This window comes from Amblyraja radiata, chromosome 8 (assembly GCF_010909765.2).
Source record: "Amblyraja radiata isolate CabotCenter1 chromosome 8, sAmbRad1.1.pri, whole genome shotgun sequence".
Lineage (NCBI taxonomy): Eukaryota > Metazoa > Chordata > Chondrichthyes > Rajiformes > Rajidae > Amblyraja > Amblyraja radiata.
Window position 1 is genome coordinate 82,186,731 of NC_045963.1, and position 20,621 is coordinate 82,207,351.

Here is a 20,621-nt window from a genome sequence, read left to right on the forward strand (position 1 = left end):
GTGGTTGGCGTCGACTCGATGGGCCGAAGGGCCTGTTTCTCTAAACTAAACTTAAGGGGCTGTCCCACTGTATGAGGTAATTCAAGAGCTCTCCCGAGTTTAAAAAAATATCAAACTAGTGGTAAGTATGTGGAATGTACGTAGCGGGTACATCGAAGCTCGGGGACATCTCTTAGCGGCTCGTAACGCTAACGGCAGGTACTCGGGAAACGCGGTAAGCTCTTCAGCACTGCGAAAAATGTCCACGAGAGCCCCGAGTACCTACGAGCGGTTATTACCGTAAATCTCCGAGTTCGAATTAGGAGAAACACGGGAGAACTCTTGAATTAGCTTGTACAGTGGGACAGGTCCTTAAGGCACAAAATGCTGGAGTAACTCAGTGGGACAGGCAGCATCTCCAGATAGAAGGAATGGGTGACCTGAAGAAGGGTCTCGACCCGAAACGTCGCCCATTTCTGTCCCGCTGGGTTACTCCAGTATTTTGTTTCTATCTTCGGTGTAAACTAGCACCTGCAGTTCCTTCCTAAACTAAAGGGCCTGTCCCATTTAGGCGATTGCCCCCCCTACGGCAATGTCTACGACAAGCTAGCACCTAGTCAAGCTACGGCAAGCTACCGACAACCGGCGACCCATTAGGACGTCAACCTACGACCACACTTACGACAACCTACGTCCACCCGCAACAAGCTACAACAAGCAACGACCCTGTCGGTGACAACTGAGGACAATTCAGTCGCCGGTACCTGTCACCGGTTGACGTAGGTAGTCGCCGATGGAATTCACCGAAGTCGGCACCTGGCCACAACCTACGACAGCGCTTACGTCAGGAGAAGACAAGCTACGTCAAGCCCACAGTTGCCGAAAGGTTTTGAACATTTCAAAATCCAGCGGCGACCAGAAAAACGTTACGACTCTTTGGGCGACTTGAGGAGACGACTCACGACCGTACAGGCGTCACCCCGCGAACATGTGGTGACAGCCTAGTCGCCTGTAGTCGCCGAAAAAATGGCCTGTGGGACAGGGGCTTAAAGGCACATTTCACTTCAGCTGATAAACGACACTTCCTGTGCTGCTGAAGCCGTCTGAGCAGCAAAATGATGGAATTTGCCACAGCTGCTGCTCCTTGTTGGAGGTACCATGCCTTCTATTCAATCCTCACTGTACTGTTAAAAACACCAATATATCTTCTGTAAGACAAAGGACTGAAGGCCACTGCTGCAAAAGTATTATTGATTTCATTTGAACTTGTAAAGGCCCTGTCTCACGGTGCGGGTCCACCCACAAGTGATCCCGAGTTTAAAACAATTCAAACTCGTGGTAATCGCATAGAATTAACCTAGCGGGATTGTCGGAACTCATAACGCTAACGACAGGTCCAACACTTTGGTCGTGACTGCCCATGGGGTTCACTCAACGGCCATTACTTTAAACTGACATTTAAGTTAAAACGTCAACTTAAATGTCAGTTTAAAGTAATTGCCGTTGAGTGATTAAAGATTAACATTATTGTTGGAAGAAAAAGACTTGAGTAGAAACAGCTTTGTCCTTGTAGCTTTGCGATAGTAAAATGATACAGAATTTGACACTTGAGGAATGTTAGACAGGGAAACTGGGTGCATTTGTTCAAATAGGCAAGTGTCCAGGAGCATCTGAATGGCGAAGAGGGAGGAATTATGGGACTGTCCCACTTACACGACTTTTTCAGCGACTTCCGGCACCCGTCATAGGTCATTGCAGAGGGAAAGATAGATCATCCATGATAGAATGGCGGAGTAAACATGATGGGCCGAATGGCCTAATTCTGCCCCTACAACCTATGAGCTTATGAATGCATTAGCGAATGAGTCAGGGTGAATGGCTCGATTGTAATCATGGATTGTCTTACCGCTGTCTGGTTAGCCCGCAACAAAGGATTTTCAACGTACACCTGACAATAAACTAAACTCAACTCAGCAGGTCAGGCAGCATCGCTGGAAAACATGGAGAGGTGAAGTTCCGGATCGGGACACTGCTTCAGATTCTCTTCACTGTCACCGGAGATGCTGCCTGACCCTCTGAGTTACTCCAGCACTTTGTGTCTATCTTTGGTGCCAAACCAGCGTCTGCAGTTCTTTGTGGGATGCTCAGTATGGTTCGGCTGTTAGTGGATCAAGAGCCTCCTCAACAACAGCAAGATCTGTGTCCAGGGTAAAGTGAAGTTTAATGTGACAAGGGCAACATATGAATCTGCTGCTCCACCAGGCCCTGTACCAATCATCGCTCCCTGATCGAATTAGAAGAAAAATCAACAAACGCAATTGACAATCCCTAGTGAACCTGCCTCTGTTTCTCCAACACTCTTGTCAAATTACAAAGTGAAATTCCAAAACGGGTACATATGATCATTTTGCCTTGCTGAAACCCAATCTGCTTCACGTCAAAAATAATGAAATAAAACGCAGTTCACTTAATTTTTCATATATATTTCTGGCAATTACTTTCACAAGAAATATGTATTACACCATCAGTGGACAAGGCGTTAAGAATCAGGAAATAATTGGGCTAGTGCCTTAAACTGGAGTTTAGAAGAATGAGGGGGGGGGGGGGTGGGGACCTCATTGAAATGTACAGAATAGTGAAAGGCTCGGATAGAGTGGATGTGGAGAGGATGTTTCCACTAGTGGGAGAGTCTAGGACCAGAGGTCACAGCCTCAAAATTAAAGGACGTTCTTTTAGGAAGGAGGTGAGGAGAAATTCCTTTAGTCAGAGGGTGGTGAATCTGCGGAATTATTTGCCACAGAGGCTGTGGAGGCCAAGTCAATGGATATTTCTAAGTCAGAGAAAGATAGATTCTTGATTAGTATGGGTGTCAGGGTTTATGGGGAGAAGGCAGGGGAGAGAGATCAGCCATGATTGAATGGTGGAGTAGACTTTATAAACCGAAGCTTCTCAGAAGCTTATGAATCAGTCTTGTGAATTTGATGTATACGTTCTTCAAGGTTAATATCCATTTTCACAAATATGCAGGCTGCAGCTAGAAGGTGACCTTTCCCTACTTTTGCACTCCTGGAAGCCTGCATTACCAACCAACCAACAGGTGGGGGCACTGGCCCGCGGCAGCCTGAAGCCGCGGTCTGTGGAGCTCCAGCTGGCGCGGCGTCCGGAGCCTGGGATCTCTCGTTGGGGACCCCGGGAGGAGAAAAGCTCCCACCGCCGGCCCGCGGCCTACATCTATCACGGATGTGGCAGGGACTTACCATCCGGAGCGGGATCCCTCGCCGGGGATCCCTGGAGAGGAGCTCTGACCGCCGGCCTGCGGCCTGCACCAACTTGAAGCTGCGGTCTCCGGTGGGGAAGCACCGGTTCAGGACTTACCTCGTCTGCACATCTGGCCGCCCGCAGCGGCAACTGTGGAGGGTTGCGGTCCCGACCACGGGAGAAAATGGAGGAGGACTGACTAAACTTTGTGCCTTCCGCCACAGTGATGAATTCTGTGGTGGAAATTTGTGTTAAATTTTTATTGTGTATTGTGTGTTCTTTTTTATTGTACCACTGCTGTCAAATTCATTTCACTGCACTTCATTGTGTATGTGATGAATACATGTGACTTGACTTGACTTGAATCTACTGTAGAGTGATAGTGATAGATCTATACAACACGAAAAGAGACTTCAGCCCACACTTCCCCTATTTACTGCCTGTTCCTGATTGAATGGAAATGTTCTATAATTCATGAACAAAGACACGAGCTTCTGAAGACCTGCAGTTCCTCCCCTTAGAAATAATATTCTGTTTTGCTTTAGACTTTAGAGATACAGCGTGGAATCAGGCCTTTAGGCCCACCGAGTCCCCACCGACTAGCGATTAATCCCTGTACACTAATGTACACACACACACACACACACACACACTAGGGACAATTTTACAATTTACCAAAGCCAATTAACCCTAGTACTGATATATTTGAATTTAGCTGAATTTTCCATAATATAATGGGAAAAGCCAAGATTGTTATAAAATAAATCCAGTGATCTTTGATCAATTTAGCATTTATTCTAAGATGAAATTGAGAATACAAAGCAGCTTTAAAACACATTACCTCTATCATTGACCTTCTTTTGATAAGCCTGGGGTTATATTTGACATTCAATATTTCACAGCTGAAAGGCCATTTCTTCCGTTGCAATAAATCTGATACTTGTTCAGACAAGACTCCGCATTGAAAAATGAAAATCTCCTCTAAGCCATGTTGAGAGAAATCATTTTGAAATCAGACAGTATCAGATATTCGGGATTAATGTATCAGAAATATCTGGTAGACAAAAATGCTGGAGAAACTCAGCGGGTGAGGCAGCATCTATGGAGCGAAGGAATAGGCGACGTTTCGGGTCGAGACCCTGATTCAGACTGAATCTCTAGTGTGTGTGTTACTGTTTTGCTTATTCTGGAGGTTTACTGAAGCAGGATTGTAATTTTATTTCATGTTAGTTTTGAAAATGTGTGCCAGTGACATCATTGTATAATTGCCTTTCATTATTAATTGTGAAAAAAGGAATTAGATTGCGGTATTTGTGTCGATGGAAGCTGCAAGGTGTTTAAGTGTAGCGGCTGAATGTAGCAGTTGTACGTGGGAAGCCGTTTCCTGATGGTATCTCAGTGACTCCGCAGGTCAGTTTACAGTTTACAGTTCAGTTTATTGTCACGTGTACCGAGGTACAGTGAAAAGCTTTTGTTGCATGCTAACCAGTCAGCGGAAAGACAATACATGATTACAATCTAGCCATTCATGTACAGATACATGATTGGGAAAGTTTGGGAACAGTGCCAGACTACTCTTTGCACTTATGAAGTGTATTATTTATGGCCAAGTACCTATCAACCCAACCCATTGCTATTGAGGGAGTGCAGCGTAGGTTTACAAGGTTAATTCCCGGGATGGCGGGACTGTCATATGCTGAGAGAATGGAGTGGTTGGCTTGTACACTCTGGAGTTTAGAAGGATGAGAGGGTATCTCATTGAAACATATAAGATTGTTAAGGGTTTGGACACAATAGAAGCAGGAAACATGTTCCCGATGTTGGGGGAGTCCAGAACCAGGGGCCACAATTTAAGAATAAGGGGTCGGCCATTTAGAACGAAGATGAGGAACACTTTGTCTCACAGAAAGTTGTGAATCTGTGGAATTCTCTGCCTCAGAGGGCGGTGGAGGCAGGTTCTCTGGATACTTTCAAGAGAGAGCTAGATAGGGCTCTTAAAGATAGCGGAGTCAGGGGATATGGGGAGAAGGCAGGAACGGGGTACTGATTGTGAATGATCAGCCGTGATCACACTGAATGGTGGTGCTGGCTCGAAGGGCCAAATGGTCTCCTCCTGCACCTATTTGTCTATTGTCCTTGTCTCCAGAGATGCTGCCTGTCCTGCTGAGTTACTCCAGCTTTTTGTGTCTGCCTTCAATCATTTATCCACTGTATTTTATCTCATAGATACAGCATGGAAACAGGCCCTTCGGTTCACCGAGTCCATACCGACCAACGATCGCCCGTTCACACTCGTTCCTTCTCATCCACTCTCTATTCACCAGGGGCAATTTACAGAGGGTGGATTAACCAACAAACCCGCACGTTCTTTGGGATGTTGGTGGAAACCGGAGCACCCGGAGGAAACCCACACAGTCGCGGGGAGAACCTGCAAACTCCACACAGACAGTACCTGAGGTCAGGATTGAACCTGGGCCTCTGGTGCCGTGAGGCAGCAACTGCATCACTACAGCACCCATCTCAGTACCTGTCCCACGCAATATGAGCTGCCTTTCCGAGATGCCCAGCTTGCTGTTCCGTGACGCGGAGAGACGCGTGTTGTACAGGCTGCTCCTGCACACTCTCCACTTCCTCGCCCTCGTCTTCCATCCAGACACACCCTGGCGGTCCGTGCTACCACCTGACGAGGGGAACGGTCCCCAGTGGAGGTCTCTCTACAAGGGAGTCCTCCCCCTCTACACCGGGGACCTGGGGTGGAGAGTGTTGCACAAAGCCGTGGCCTGTGATAGGTACTTGAGCCGGTTCAAGGACTCGTCCGCCGCCTGTCACTTCTGCGGTGAGGAAGAGACCGTGTTCCTCGTCTACATGGAGTGTGAGAGGTTGCAGCCCCTGTTCGAGTATCTGAAGGGGTCTCCCTGTCGGTCTGCTCCTGGGCCTGGTCAAGATGGCCATTCGCGGGTCCAGGCAGCGGGCAGTCGATGGTCGCACAGGGGTCGGCTGCCTTCCCCTTTCCCGGGGTTATGTCCGTGCCCGCGTGTCCCTGGAGAGGGAACACACATGCGGTGTCCACGGGGACTCTGGAGGCCTTCTGTGAACGATGGTCACCGCGGGAGGTCGAATGTATTATAGATAGAAATGTTAATATTTTAATTTGATAACTTTGTTTATAAACTACTAATATAGGCATTCTTTGATCCTGTTACTACTCTGTATTTTTGTTTGTTCTGAATAAAAGCATTTTGTATTAAAAATAAATCTTGGTACTTGTGTCATTTATCAATGAATCGACATTTCATAACAAAAGTTATAATAAAACTGACAGGGAAACCTATTGGGTACTTACATAGTTGTCTGCTAAGTCAGGATGTAAGTAATCGATTCCTGCAATTAAATAATAAATAGGTTAAACTATTGAAGGGTGAGGATGGTGAATCTCCAAAGCATTAACCAGCTGAGCTACAAACACCGTGGTATACAAGGCATAATCGCACGTTCATGCTGTAGAAGCAAAGAACTGCAGATGCTGGTTAATACACAAGAAAGAAAGACACAAAGTGCTGGAGTAACTCGGCAGGTCAGGCAGCATCTCTGGTCAACTTGGATAGGTGACGTTTCAGGTCGAGAAGAAAGGTCCTGCCCGAAATGGCACGTAATTTTAGACGTACTTTTAAAAAGGAGATGAAAAGGAATTAATTTTGTCAGAGGGTGTTGAATCTTTGGAATTCATTGCCACAGATGGCTGTGGAGGCCAAGTCAATGGACACTTGTCAGGTGGAGGGTGGCATATTTTTGATTTGTAATGGCGTCAGGGGTTATGAGGAGAAGGCAGGAGAATGGGGTTGAGAGTGTAGGGTGGCTCAGCCAATGGTGGAGTAGACTTGATGGACCGAATGGCCTTATTCTAGCTCCTAGAATTTATGAGCGTATGAGATGCTGCCTGACCCGCTGAGTTACTCCAGTAATGTGTCCAAGATGGACTCCAGTCTCTGCTCCACTCACTGGTAGCAGCCACTTGTGGAGCAAAACATGTCCATGTAATGACTTCAGAATGAGATATGGTTTATACACATCTTTAAGCCGGCAAACAATTACACAGAGATTAGCAAAGATGCCAAAACACAAAGCTTCCCCTCCTCAAAATACATCATGTAGTGAAAGTGTTTGGGTCGCCAACTTTCTCACTCCCAAATAAGGGACAAAAGGTCAAAATACGGGACAAATTCCCCACGGCGATTCGTTGACCGTGGCTGGGTGAATGATGAGTTGGCCCGGGTGCTGGACTGCACACAAAGCCCAGCCGGCGGGCCAGCTGAGGAGTTTTGTCCCAGGCCCCGCAGTACGGTGCCCCGTCCAACTCGTGAACCGATGATCGGCCGTGAGAAGGAGGGGTGGTGGTGGTGTCGGCGGTAAGCGAAGGTCCGAAGGTCGGACTGCTGACCGGGCTGCCGACCGACCGACGGGGCCACGGGCGAGGTGCTGCTGCTGCTGTTGCTGCACTCCATAGGCTGCACTACGTCGGGACGGGTGAGGCGGGGCCGGACGCGGCGCTCCGACCCGACACTCCCCTCGACCAGAGGAGTAGCGGTCAAATACGGGACAAGGAGGGTCCCTTATGGGACAAATCAATTTAGCCCAATATACGGGATGTCCCGGCTAATACGGGACAGTTGGCAACACTATAACCGTCCACAGGCATTGACCCGGAGGTGCAGACCGTCGGGAGATATTCTCATTTAGCGCTTACCATCATCCATGATTGCAATGGTGACTCCTTTCCCCGTGTAACCCAGTTCCCAGGCCTCTGCCACATTGAGGTCTAATCCAGGAGTTCCATCAATTTGCCCAGTGTTGACCTAATGTGACAAAAATATGAAACAGGTCTTGTTATTGGCACCAGACGTTCCTTGGCATTACACGCTAGCGTTAACTCTAGTCACCACGCGCAAGTGGTTTTCATTAAGTTTTAGTTTTAGGTATACAGCACGGAAACAGGCCCTACTGCCCACCCAGTCCATGCCGACCGTCGATCACTCATTCACGCAGGTTAGGGCGCACAGTGGCGCAGAGGTAGTGTTGCTGCCTTGCAGCGCTGGACACCTGGTTCTGGTTCTGGTTCTGGTTGATTACTGCGCAAACAGTGGTTATCTTGTGCATGTCGGAGTGAGTAGCATAGCGATTACATTTTGAAGTGGGCCTTTTCGACCAAGTTGAGGAGATCTAGTTGCTCAATCCCCTTTTTAAATGAATTAAGATCGGGAGCAGCACGTGTGTTGGGTGGTAACATTCCATTCCTTATCGTCCTTGGGTAAAGGGAATATTGGTAGCAATGTTGATGATGTAGGGACCGTTAATTTGTCTTTTTCATGGCGGTTGCTGCTCTAGGATGTTTGATGGCGTGATTTTGTGAATCTCCTTGTAAATTGCGATAAGTCTTAGCCTGGTTCTGTGGAGCTCTAGGGTATCCACGGGATGGCGGGACTGTCATATGCTGAGAGAATGGAGCAGCTGGGCTTGTACACTCTGGAGTTTAGAAGGATGAGAGGGTATCTTATTGAAACATATAAGATTGTTAAGGGCTTGGACACACTAGAGTCAGGAAACATGTTCCCGATGTTGGGGGAGTCCAGAATCAGGAGCCGCAGTTTAAGAATAAGGGGTAAGCCATTTAGAAAGGAGACGAGGAAACACTTTTTCTCACAGAAAGTGGTGAGTCTGTGGAATTCTCTGCCTCAGAGGGCTGTGGAGGCAGGTTCTCTGGATGCTTTCAAGAGAGAGCTAGATAGGGCTCTTAAAAATAGCGGAGTCAGGGGATATGGGGAGAAGGCAGGAACGGGGTAGTGATTGTGGATGATCAACCATGATCACATTGAATGGCGGTGCTGGCTCGAAGGGCAGAATGGCCTCCTCCTGCACCTATTGTCTATTGTCTATTGTCTGTAGGTTAATTGGCTTGGTATAAATGTAAAATTGTCCCTAGTGTGTGTTAATATGCGGGGATTGCTGGTCGGCGTGGACTCGGAGGGCTGATGAGCCTGTTTTCATGCTGTATCTGTAAACCAAACCAAAACTAAATAACGGGGGTAAAATTGTATAGAACTTTTCTATCTATTGCAGGGCGTTAGATTATTTGGGTCTGAAAAGCTTAGCGAGGAAATTAGACCCTTCCTGTTATTTTTTACTTTGAGACACAAAAGGCTGCAGATGCTTAAAATCTGAACCTAATACGAATTGCTGGAGGAATTCTGTGGATCAGGCAGCATCTGTGAAGGGTCATACAAGGTGGAATCAGGCCCTTCGGCCCATCTTGCCCATGCTGACCAAGATATCCCATCCACACTAGTCCCACCTGCCCATATTTGGCCCATATCCCGCTAAACCTTTCTTATCCATGTATCTGTCCAAATTTAGTTTAGATTAGAGATATAGTGTGGAAACAGGCCCTTCGGCCCACCGAGTCCGTGCAAACCAGCGATCCCCGCACACTAACGCATTCCTACACACACTAGGGACAATTTACTAGTATTCCAAACAAATTAACCTACAAACTTCTACGCCTTTGGAATCTGGGAGGAAACCGGAGCACCCGTAGAAAACCCACGCAGGTCACGGGGAGAACGTACAAACTCCGTACAGGCAGCACCTGTAGGCAGGATCGAACTTGGGTCTCTGGCTCTGTGAGGCAGCAACTATACTATTCCTCATCTAAATGGCTTACTTCTTATTCTTAAACTGTGGCCCCTGGTTCTGGACTCCCCCAACATCGGGAACATGGTTCCTGCCTCTAGACCTGTACGTCTTTAGAATGTGGGAGGAAACCGAAGGTCTTGGAGAAAGCCCACGCAGGTCACGGGGAGAACCCGTGTTCTCTGGTGCTGTGAGCGCTGGAGGGCAGCGACTCTACCGCTGCGCCAACATGACCACATGTACTGATAATCATCTAACTCGTATCTCAATGAAGAAAACCACCAAAATGAATGTTTAATCATCTCGAGGGACTGACATGCAATTTTACTCATTGAGAATTTAGCTTTTAGCAATGCTGGCACGATGAAGTTTGTGCCTCCCCATCCATTCACGTTGCCACGGCAACAATAGCAAGTGGTATTTATGAGGCTACTTCAGCAGAAAAAATGCATATATTCATAAAATCATAGAACTGCCTCAAGGAGTGTTCCCAAACAAAGTGTGATTTCAAAGCACACAAGGTGATATTGGAGGGCATTGTAGAAATTTGTGTCTTATATCAGTAAGTAGGGTTCTTTTTTCAGAAGAAGGGTCCTGACCCTAATATTTTTGCACATATGCTGCCTGACCCGTTGAGTTACTCCAGCATTTTGTGTCTATCATTTTTCAGAGATGTTTTGAGAGGGAATTTTTGTAAATGAGGGTCTGGATGTTTTATTTAAAAGCTGCAGGATGGAAACAGGCCCTTCGGCCCACCGAGTCCATGCCTGATTAGGCTAAATGCTGTTAAAAATATAAAAATATATTATGGATTCCTGGGCTAGATTACACTTATATTTCATCTTAACGCAAGCTTTTCAACAGTAGATTGATACAGAAAGGCAGGCCCAGGCTTGCCTCAGGTTGCTGTGTATTAAGACAATGACCGATTACTTTGAAATGCGTCTACCAATTGATGAGAGAGAGAAGCCCAGACTAGTCCCTGTGAGGGGTATTGAGACAATGTCCGATGCCTTTGAGGTTTGCAGTGACTGATAGAAACATAGAAACATCGAAAATAGGTGCAGGAGGAGGCTATTCGGCCCTTCGAGCCTGCACCGCCATTCATTGTGATCATGGCTGATCGTCCTCAATCAATAACCCGTGCCTAACTTCTCCCCATATCCCATGATTCCACTAGCCCCTAGAGCTCTATCTAACTCTCTCTTAAATCCATCCAGTGACGGACTCCACTGCCTTCTGGCCAATGCCTTTGATGCGACTGCCTTGTACCAAATGACCGATGCCTTTGATGCAACTGATGATTGACAAGAGACAAACTCAGATGCATCCTATAGTAATGTGTATTGACTGTACCTCTGACCATGACTAATGTCTTTAGAATGTGCTTAGGTGACAAAAGAACAGTATAAAATACCATGTAATTCTGTGTTCAAGGAAGTGGAGAGAGGACAGTGTTCGTGTTGCTCACTTGGCTAGGGTTTTCCTTGCCACTTCCATCGGCCGATAATCAGTCAACTTTGAATTGGTCTAACTACCCTAGCCCCAGGAATCCATAATATATTTTTTATTCTACGTTCTCATCTACTCCCTACGCACTAGGGACAATTTGCATCGGCCAAATAACCTACAAACCCACACGCCTTTGGGATGCGGGAGGAAACCGGAGCGCCCGGAGGGAACCCACGCAGCCACGGGGAGAATGTGCAAACTCCACACAGATGGCAGTTGAGGTCTGGATCGAACACGGGTCTATGGCGCTGCGAGGCAGCAGCTCTACCCGATGTGCCACCGTTCCGCCTTGCAGGGAAAGTTAACAGACATGTCATCAGTCTACTGAATACACAGGTGATTACAAATAGAGTCACAGAGTCATGCAGCACAGGAACAGGCCCTTCGGCCCAACATGTACAGACTGACTAAGGCCACCCTTCTCCACTACTCACACCTGCCCTGTGTTTGTCCCACTAAACATTTCCTGTCCATATACCTGTCCAAATGTCTTTTAAATGTTTAGGAAGGAACTGCAGATGCTGGTTTACACTGAAGATAGACACAAAATGCTGGAGTAACTCAGCAGCCTGTCCCACTGAATTACTTCAGCATTTTGTGTCTATCTTCTTTTAAATGTTGTTATAGACAATAGACATTGGACAATAGACAATAGACAATAGGTGCAGGAGTAGGCCATTCGGCCCTTCGAGGTTTTGGGAATTATAGTACCAGTCTCATCTATCTTCTCTGGCAGCTTGTTCCATTTCCCCAAAGGGTTCTGAGCCAAAAGTAACCCATCCTTTCTCTCGAGGAATAAGTATAAACATTCTGTGCCCCATATCTGTGGAAAGATGCACTGGCACAGGAGAGGGTCCAGAGGAGGTTTACGACAATCAGCCCAGCAATGAGTGGGTTAGCATATGATGAGCGTTTGTCGGCACTGGGCCTGTACTCGCTGGAGTTTAGAAGGTTGAGGGGGAAACCTCATAGAAACTTACTGAATAGTGAAAGGCTTGGACAGAGTGGATGTGGAGAGGTGGTTTCCACTAGTGGGAGAGTCCAGGACCAGAGGGCACAGCCTCAGAATTAAAGGGCGTTCTTTTATGAAGGAGATGAGGAGGAATTTATTCAATCAGAGGGTGGTGAATCTGTGGATATCTTTGCCACAGAAGGCTGTGGAGGCATGATTGAATGGCGGAGTAGACTTGATGGGCCAAATGTCCTAATTCTGCTCCTATCACTTATGACCATAAAAAACAATAGATAAATGTGTCTGACATTATCCACCCGTCATAGTCGCAGCAGGTCGCCGAAAATGTTGAAAATCCAGCGTTGACCAGAAAAAGGTACGACTCTTTGGGTGACTACTCACGACCATACAGGCGTCACCCCGCGACATGATTGACACGTGACGCCTGTATGGTCGTGAGTAGTCATCCAAAGAGTCTCTTTGGCTCGGCGGCTCAGCACTTCAACTCCCCCTCCCATTCTGTATCCGACCTTTCTGTCCTGGGCCTCATCCATGGCCAGAGTGAGTCCCACCACAAATTGGAGGAGCAGCACCTCATATATCGCTTGGGTAGTTTACACCCCAGCGTTATGAACATAGACTTCTCCAATTTCAGGTAGTCCCTGCTTTCTCCCTCCTTCCCCTCCCCTTCCCAGCTCTCCCACAGCCCACTGTCTCCGCCTCTTCCTTTCTTCTTCCCGCTCCCCCCTCCCCCCCAACATCAGACTGAAGAAGGGTCTCGACCCGAAACATCACCTATTCCTTCACTCCATAGATGCTGCCTCACCTGCTGTGTTTCTCCAGCATTTTTGTCTACCTTTGTAATATTCGCGTAAGCGGGGCGGGCCGTTAAATGTGATATATGTGAATCAAATGTTGCTTACAAGATACCATTGTTTGGTAAACAAAGGATCGTTCATGGTGATACCGATGTCATGGATGCTGCGGTATCCTCTCTTCTTCCTGTTGAAAGCTTCCTGCTGCACCGCATGCTTCACCTGCAAGATCAACAACATACAGGAGCAGATTTACACATTTTCATTTGGGATCAAGGTTAATGACGATGGCGATGTTACTTAAAAGAGAAGGGTGTGGCGCCACCCGGTGGTCAGGCCACCTGTATTCGAACCCTTGGCAGTCGGGAGTGGGGTCACGTGACTGGGCGATGGCAGGAAGCAGTCGTCACAAGGTTTAGAGAGAGGTGTGCCCTAGCATAAGTCTGGAGACCAATGGGCAAGCCATTTAGAACAGAAACAAAACACTTTTTCACACAGAGAGTTGTGACTCTGTGGAATTCTCTGCCTCAGAGGGCGGTGGAGGCAGGTTCTCTGGATACTTTCAAGAGAGAGCTAGATAGGGCTCTTAAAGATAGCGGAGTCAGGGGATATGGGGAGAAGGCTGGAATGGGATACGGATTGGGGATGATCAGCCATGATCACATTGAATGGCTCGAAGGGCTGGATGGCCTACTCCTGCACCTATTGTCTATTGACCTGGGTCATCACTCCCCCATTCGCGTGTGTGTTGATATCGTTCCCTGCGCAATAAAGTTCTCTTTGTTTTCACCACGCGTGGCTCGTTTATTCGCCCGCCATAAGGGCTTCATTGGAATGACAAGGTGCTCATAGAGTTATACAGTGTGGAAACAGGCCCTCTTGACCAGCTTGTCCATGACAGACAACATGCCAAACTCAGCTAGTCTCATTTGCCTGTATTTGGTCCACATCCCCCTCAAACCTTACCGAGGCCCGGTGGCGTAGCTGTATAGTCACTGCCTCACAGCGCCGGAGGCCCAGGTTCAATCCTGGCTACAGGTGCAGACTGTACGGAGTTCGTACATTCTCCCCGTGACCTGCGTGGGTTTTCCCCAAGATCTTCTCCGAGACCTTGGGCTGTGTGTCTGTTGAGTTTGTACGTTCTCCCCGTGACCTGCGTGGGTTTTCTCCGGGTGCTCCGGTTTCCTCCCACACTCCAAAGACGTACAGGTTTGTAGGTTAATTGGCTTTGGTAAAAAATTGTAAATTGTCCCTAGTGTGTAGGATAGTGTTCGTGTGTGGGGTAATCACTGAACATTATTCAGCCACTGTGGCTCGACTGTAATCATGTATTGTCTCTACTAACTGGGTAGCACGCAACAGAAGCTTTTCACTGTACCTCGGTACACGTGACAATAAACTGAACTAAATCATTCACCGAAAGAGCACAAATTCTGAGCAGCGGACAAACAACACATTCTCGACCGACTTAAACAAACTTTATTTTTAAGAAAGAACTGCAGATGCTGGAAAAATCAAAGGTAGACAAAAATGCTGGAGAAACTCAGCGGGTGAGGCAGCATCTATGGAGCGAAGGAATAGGTGACGTTTCGGGTCGAGACCCTTCTTCGGACTGAAGACCCGAAACGTCACCTATTTCCTTCACTCCATAGATGCTGCCTCACCCGTTGAGTTTCTCCAGCACTTTTGTCTACCTTAAACAAACATTCTGATCATCCAGCATATGAATGTCCAGCATCAAAGGGATCTATAGGAGGCACTGCCTCAAACAGGCAGGCAGGCAGGCAGCCAGCCTCAGTAAATACCCACACAACACCGGCCACACTCTCATTTCATTCGTAATATGGGGAAGAAGGTACAGGAACCTGACAACCATGGCCTCCAGGTTCAAGAACAGCTTCTTCCCAGCGACCAGCGGGCTCTAGGACACGTTGATCGATCTGGGGAAGCTGGTACACCTATTGTCTTACAGCGCCACAAACCCGGGTTCAATCCTGACCATGGGTGCTGTCTGTGTGGAGTTTACACGTTCTCCCTGTGACCACGTGGGTTTCTTCCAGGTGCTCCGGTTTCCTCCCACATCCCAAAGACGTGCGGGTTTGTAGGTTAATTGGCCCCTCTGTAAATTGCCCCCCAGTGCGTTGGGTGTGGATGAGAAAGTGGGATCAGACAAAACCAGCGTGAATGGGGTCATAGCATAAACTTGGTGGGCTGAAGGGCCTGTTTCCATGCTGTATCTATCAACCAACAAACCAACAAACCAATCAACTAATCAGTCAGTCAGTCAATCAATTGATCGATCGATCAATGTCAATCAATCAACACCACTAACCACTACTGTGCAGGAAGGAACTGCAGGTGCTGGTATAAATCGAAGGTAGACACAAAATACTGGAGTAACTCAGTGGGACAGGCAGCCTCTCTAGAGAGAAGGAATGGGTGATATTTCGAGTCGAGCTGTCTGAAGAAGGATCTCAACCTGAAACATCACCCATTCCTTCTCTCCAGAGATGCTGCCTGTCCCACTGAGTTACTACAGCATTTTGTGTCTACCTTCAACCCAAACCAATATCTCAGTAACTACGACCTATTATAGACCTTGTTGTCTTTGCACTATATATTCAGTTTTGCACTATTATGATCTAGTTATCTAGTATTACAGATTACACATCACATGGTGCATTTATCCGTGCATAGGACAGGTTGGGAGGGATATGGACCAAACGTGGCCAGGTGGGACAAGTGTAGCTGGGACATGTTGGCCGGTGTGGGCAAGTTGGGCCGAAGGGCCAGTTTCCACACTGTATCACCATGACTCTATGACAGGATTAAAAGAATTGGTCAATCAAAAAATAACTGCCGACACTCGAAATCGAAAACAAAAAACAGAAAAAATATGGGTAACCTTCCTCGGATCAGTTCGAGGATCAGAAATAGGCCATTCGGCCCATCAAATCTACTCCGCCATTCAATCATGGCTGATCTAACACTCCCCCTCGAACCCATTCTCCTGCCTTCTCCCCGTAACCACTGACACCCGTACTAATGACGAATTTATCTATCTCAGCCGTAAAAATATCCATTGACTTGGCCTCCACAGCCTTTCGTGGCAAAGAATTCCATCTGTCCAAAGAGAAACAATTAATGTTTCAGATTGAAACCCTTTGCCAGAAATCTTTCAGCATTTTCTGTGTTAGATTAAAAGAATGGCATCTAATTTTCATTTTTATAAGCACGTATTTATCAGCAGCTTTTTGGTCACTACGAGATAACACTGTGAATCTGTTCGAATGGATAAGACCAGCCTGCGTCTTCTCCTCTGTGTCATAAATCTTGGTAATATTGGATGCTTTCCCAGGCTGAATAAGTCTTCCATAACACCTCATTTCATATCAATCATCTTCTTTATCAAATGAAATAAGCATTCAGGGTTATTCTCGAGTGAAAAGCAGAGCAACCTTTGCTTGCATGAGGTACATTACATTCAGAAATCACAGTATGTATTTCATGCCTGTTTTCCAATCCAATTTAATCCATTTGCAACCTATGCATAGGCTTGTAGTTTGGCCTCAGCCACTTGACTTTAGTCTGAAGGGACTGAATCACTTTGGTTTCTACTTTCCCTGAAAACTGAAGTATTGTAATAAAAGCGTTTACAACAGAGGGGAATCACCCAGGGTTTAGTGATTCCTAGTTTCCTCTCAACGGGCTTGCAGCTTTAAGGGCCTGTCCCACTGTACGAGGTAATTCAAGAGTTCTCCCGAGTTTCCCCTGATTCGAACTCGGAGATAGCCGCTCGTAGGTACTCGGGGCTCTCGTGGACAATCTTCACGAGCTTACCGCATTTCCCGAGTACCTGCCGTTAGCATTGCGAGCCGCTAAAAGACGTCTCCGAGCTCCAACGTACCTGCTACGTTCATTCTACGTACTTACCACGAGTTTGATTTTTTTTTAACTCGGGAGGGTAGTCGAGGCCAGTTCATTGGCTATATTTAAGAGGGAGTTAAATGTGGCCCTTGTGGCTAAAGGGATCAGAGGGTATGGAGAGAAGGCAGGTACGGGATACTGAGTTGGATGATCAGCCATGATCATATTGAATGGCGGTGCAGGCTCGAAGGGCCGAATGGCCTACTCCTGCACCTAATTTCTATGTTTCTATGTTTCTATGTTTCTATGGGAGAGCTCTGGAATTACCTCGTACAGTGGGACAGACCCTTTACGGAACATAAGGTCATAAATTCTAGGAGCAGAATTAGGTCATTCGGCCCATCAAATCTACTCTACCATAAAATCAATGCCTATCTCTCCCTCATAACCCCATTCTCCTGCCTTCTCCCCATAACCACTGACACCCGTACTAATAACAAATCTGCCAATCTCCGCCTTAAAAATATCCACTGACTTGGCCTCCACAGCCTTCTGTGGCGATGAATTCCACAGATTCACCACCCTCTGACTAAAGAAATTCCTCCACATTAACAACTTATTTGCTATAACGGGGCAACCAAAACTCATGAGGTGAAAAGCCAAAAGAACACATATTGTAGGTAGACAAAAATGCTGGAGAAACTCAGCGGGTGAGGCAGCATCTATGGAGTGACGGAATGGGTGAAGTTTCAGGTCGAGACCCTTCTTCAGACTGATGTGGAGGTGGGGGGGGGGGGGGGGGGGGGGGGGGGGGGGAAGAGGAAAGAAAGAGGCGGAGACAGTAGGCTTGCCTGTGGGAGAGCTGGGAAGGGGAGGGGAAGGAGGGAGAAAGCAGGGACTACCTGAAATTGGAGAAGTCAATGTTCATACCGCTGGGGTTTAAACTGCCCAAGCGAAATATGAGGTGCTGCTCCTCCAATTTGCGGTGGGACTCTGGCCATGGAGGAGGCCCAGGACACAAAGGTCGGATTCGGAATGGGAGGGGGTGTTGAAGTGCTGAGCCACTGGGAGATCAGGTTGGTTAGTGCGAACCAAGCGGAGGTGTTGGGAGAAGCGATCGCCATGCCTACACTTGGTCTCACCGATGTAGAGCAGCGGATGCAATAGATGAGGTTGGAGGAGATGCAGGTGAACCTCTGCCTCACCTGGAAAGACTGCTTGGGTCCTTGGATGGAGTCAAGGGGGGGGGAGGTAAAGCAACAAGTGTAGCATTTCCTGCGGTTGCAAGGGAAAGTGCAGAGATACTGTAGGACATTCAAGGGCGAAGTTCGGAAACACATCCTTTGGCAGCTCCCACAACCAGCAGTAGTTACTAGATCAATTAGCGACTTAAAATTAGACAGTGGGTTTATTTAGCTGTGATATCTTTAATTTTAGACTTTCAGGCATACAGCGTGGAAACAGGCCTTTTAGACCACCAAGTCTGTGCCAACCAGCGCTCCCTGTACACTAGCACTATCCTACACACTAGGGGCAATTCACAATTTTTATTACCGAAGACAATTAACCTACAAACCTGTACGTCTCTGGAGTGTGGGAGGAAACCGGAGCTCCTGGAGTAAACCCACGCAGTCACGGGGGAGAACGTACAAACTCCGTACAGACAGCACCCGTGGTCAGGATTGAACCCGGGTCTCTGGCGCTGTGAGGCAGCAACTCTACCGCTGCGCCACCGTGCTGCCACAAAGTGACGGAGCAGGATTCTGACGCCTATGGGCCTGTCCCACTTACGCGACTTTTTTGGCGACTGCCGGCACCCGTCATAGGTCGTTACAGGTCGCCGAAAATGTTCAACATGTTGAAAATCCAGCGGCGACCAGAACAATGTCCGACTCTTTGGTCGACTACTCACGACCATACAGGCTTCATGTACCACGCGACATGTCGCCAGGGTGTCGCCTGTATGGTCTCCTCAGTCGCCCAAAGAGTCGTAGCGTCTTTCTGGTCGCCGCTGGAGTTTCAACATGCTAAACATTTTCGCCGACCTACAACGACCCATGACGGGTGCCGACAGCCAGGTCGCCAGTACAAACCACTGCTCAAGCCTAAAGCCCGGGGCAAAATCACCCACTCACCTCAAAGTGAAGCTTGCTCAGTTACACTGCCACAATGGTCACTGCTTTAAGATGCTGGGGTTTTTTTTGCTTGATGGCAGTGAATTGAATTAAGGTAAGATTTGATGCAATCTGCTCCTCCGCAAAATCAGACCCTGGCTGCAAAATACAGCAATTTTAACAATTTACGTCTGGCTTCATCTCAGTAAATGCTTCAGTCTGCCTCCACGGAGACTGTCAAACTGCATGGCGTTTAGGAACACAGACTCTAGTCGACCGCTTTCCTGTACGATTCACAATATGATCTTCCACCTCCAGCCACTCCACACGGCGGCACAGTGGCGCAGCGCTAATGTTACTGACTTACATCATCACAGCGCCTGTTTCCGTGCTGATTCTCTAAACAAACAGTTTATTCCTTCCCAGTTCCAGTAAAACTATAATGGAAAGATAGAATATTCAAAGGATGTTGGAAATAAACCCTTTAATGTCTTTTTTTTTTAAAAGGCTTCATAAAATGATGGTTCGACTGGATTTGGAGTATTGCGTGCAGTTCTGGTCACCCCCATTACAGGAAGGATGTGGAGGCTTTGGAGAGGCTTCAACAGTGGTTTATCAGAATGATAGACACAAAGTGCTGGAGTAACTTAGCAGGTCAGGCAGCATCTCTGAAGAAAATGGATAGGTGATGTTTCTGGTCGAGACCCTTCTTCAGTTGACAAATAAAATTGCATCCCAATCATTCCCTCTTCTCCCTGATCCCAGCTGCCGGAAGATACAGAGTTTGCAAACACACACAACCAGACTCAGGAACAGCTTCTTCCCCTCTGTTATCAGGTTTCTGAACGGTCCTTCCATAAGCTAGGGTACTGTCCGATTCACCTCCACCCCATTGCGGACTTTGTCTGTGGAACTGATGCGCTACAATGCTGAGAACTATATTCTGCACTGTATCTTCCCCTTTGCTCCACCTATTGTACCTGAGATTCTCTTGATTTTATTTATGTGGTATTATCTGAGAGCAATGCCGTCTGGAGCTATGCTCCTGGCAGGGCCACCCATGGCGGTAAGGTCGAGGGGGAGGTCTCTGACAAAGAGCCAATCCAACCAAGACCTCAACGGTGGAACAGGCGGAGGACGATGGCTGACCTTAGTGGAGCGTCACAACGGCTGGGAAGGCGGATGAAGGCTGCAGCAGAAAAGGGTCTCCGGTCGTCTTGGACTCCATGCCACTGGATCCTGACCCAGATCTGTCAAGGACCCCACGTGTGGTGTCTGTCTGTGCACCAGTCTCCCCACGTTAAACAAATTCTCGCACTGGCGTCCTCCATGAGAGGACAGTCATACTGGTTTAGAGTGACAGCCGATTATTGTATGATGCGTTTGAATAGTACGCAGAACAAAGTTATCACTGCAGAAGATAGAACATAGAACAATACA

General features: G+C 47.6%; 1 protein-coding gene across 1 annotated transcript in view; it reads right to left on the reverse strand.

Moving 5' to 3' along the window:
* Nucleotides 1–20,621, reverse strand: part of pcsk2 (proprotein convertase subtilisin/kexin type 2) — a 60,897-nt gene that overhangs the window by 19,019 nt on the left and 21,257 nt on the right. The window contains exons 3-5 of the mRNA XM_033026352.1: nucleotides 13,309–13,422; nucleotides 7,982–8,090; nucleotides 6,581–6,618 (exon numbers count right to left, since the gene is read on the reverse strand). Coding sequence (XP_032882243.1) covers nucleotides 6,581–6,618; nucleotides 7,982–8,090; nucleotides 13,309–13,422 — 261 coding nt within the window. The remainder of the gene's footprint in view (nucleotides 1–6,580; nucleotides 6,619–7,981; nucleotides 8,091–13,308; nucleotides 13,423–20,621) is intronic.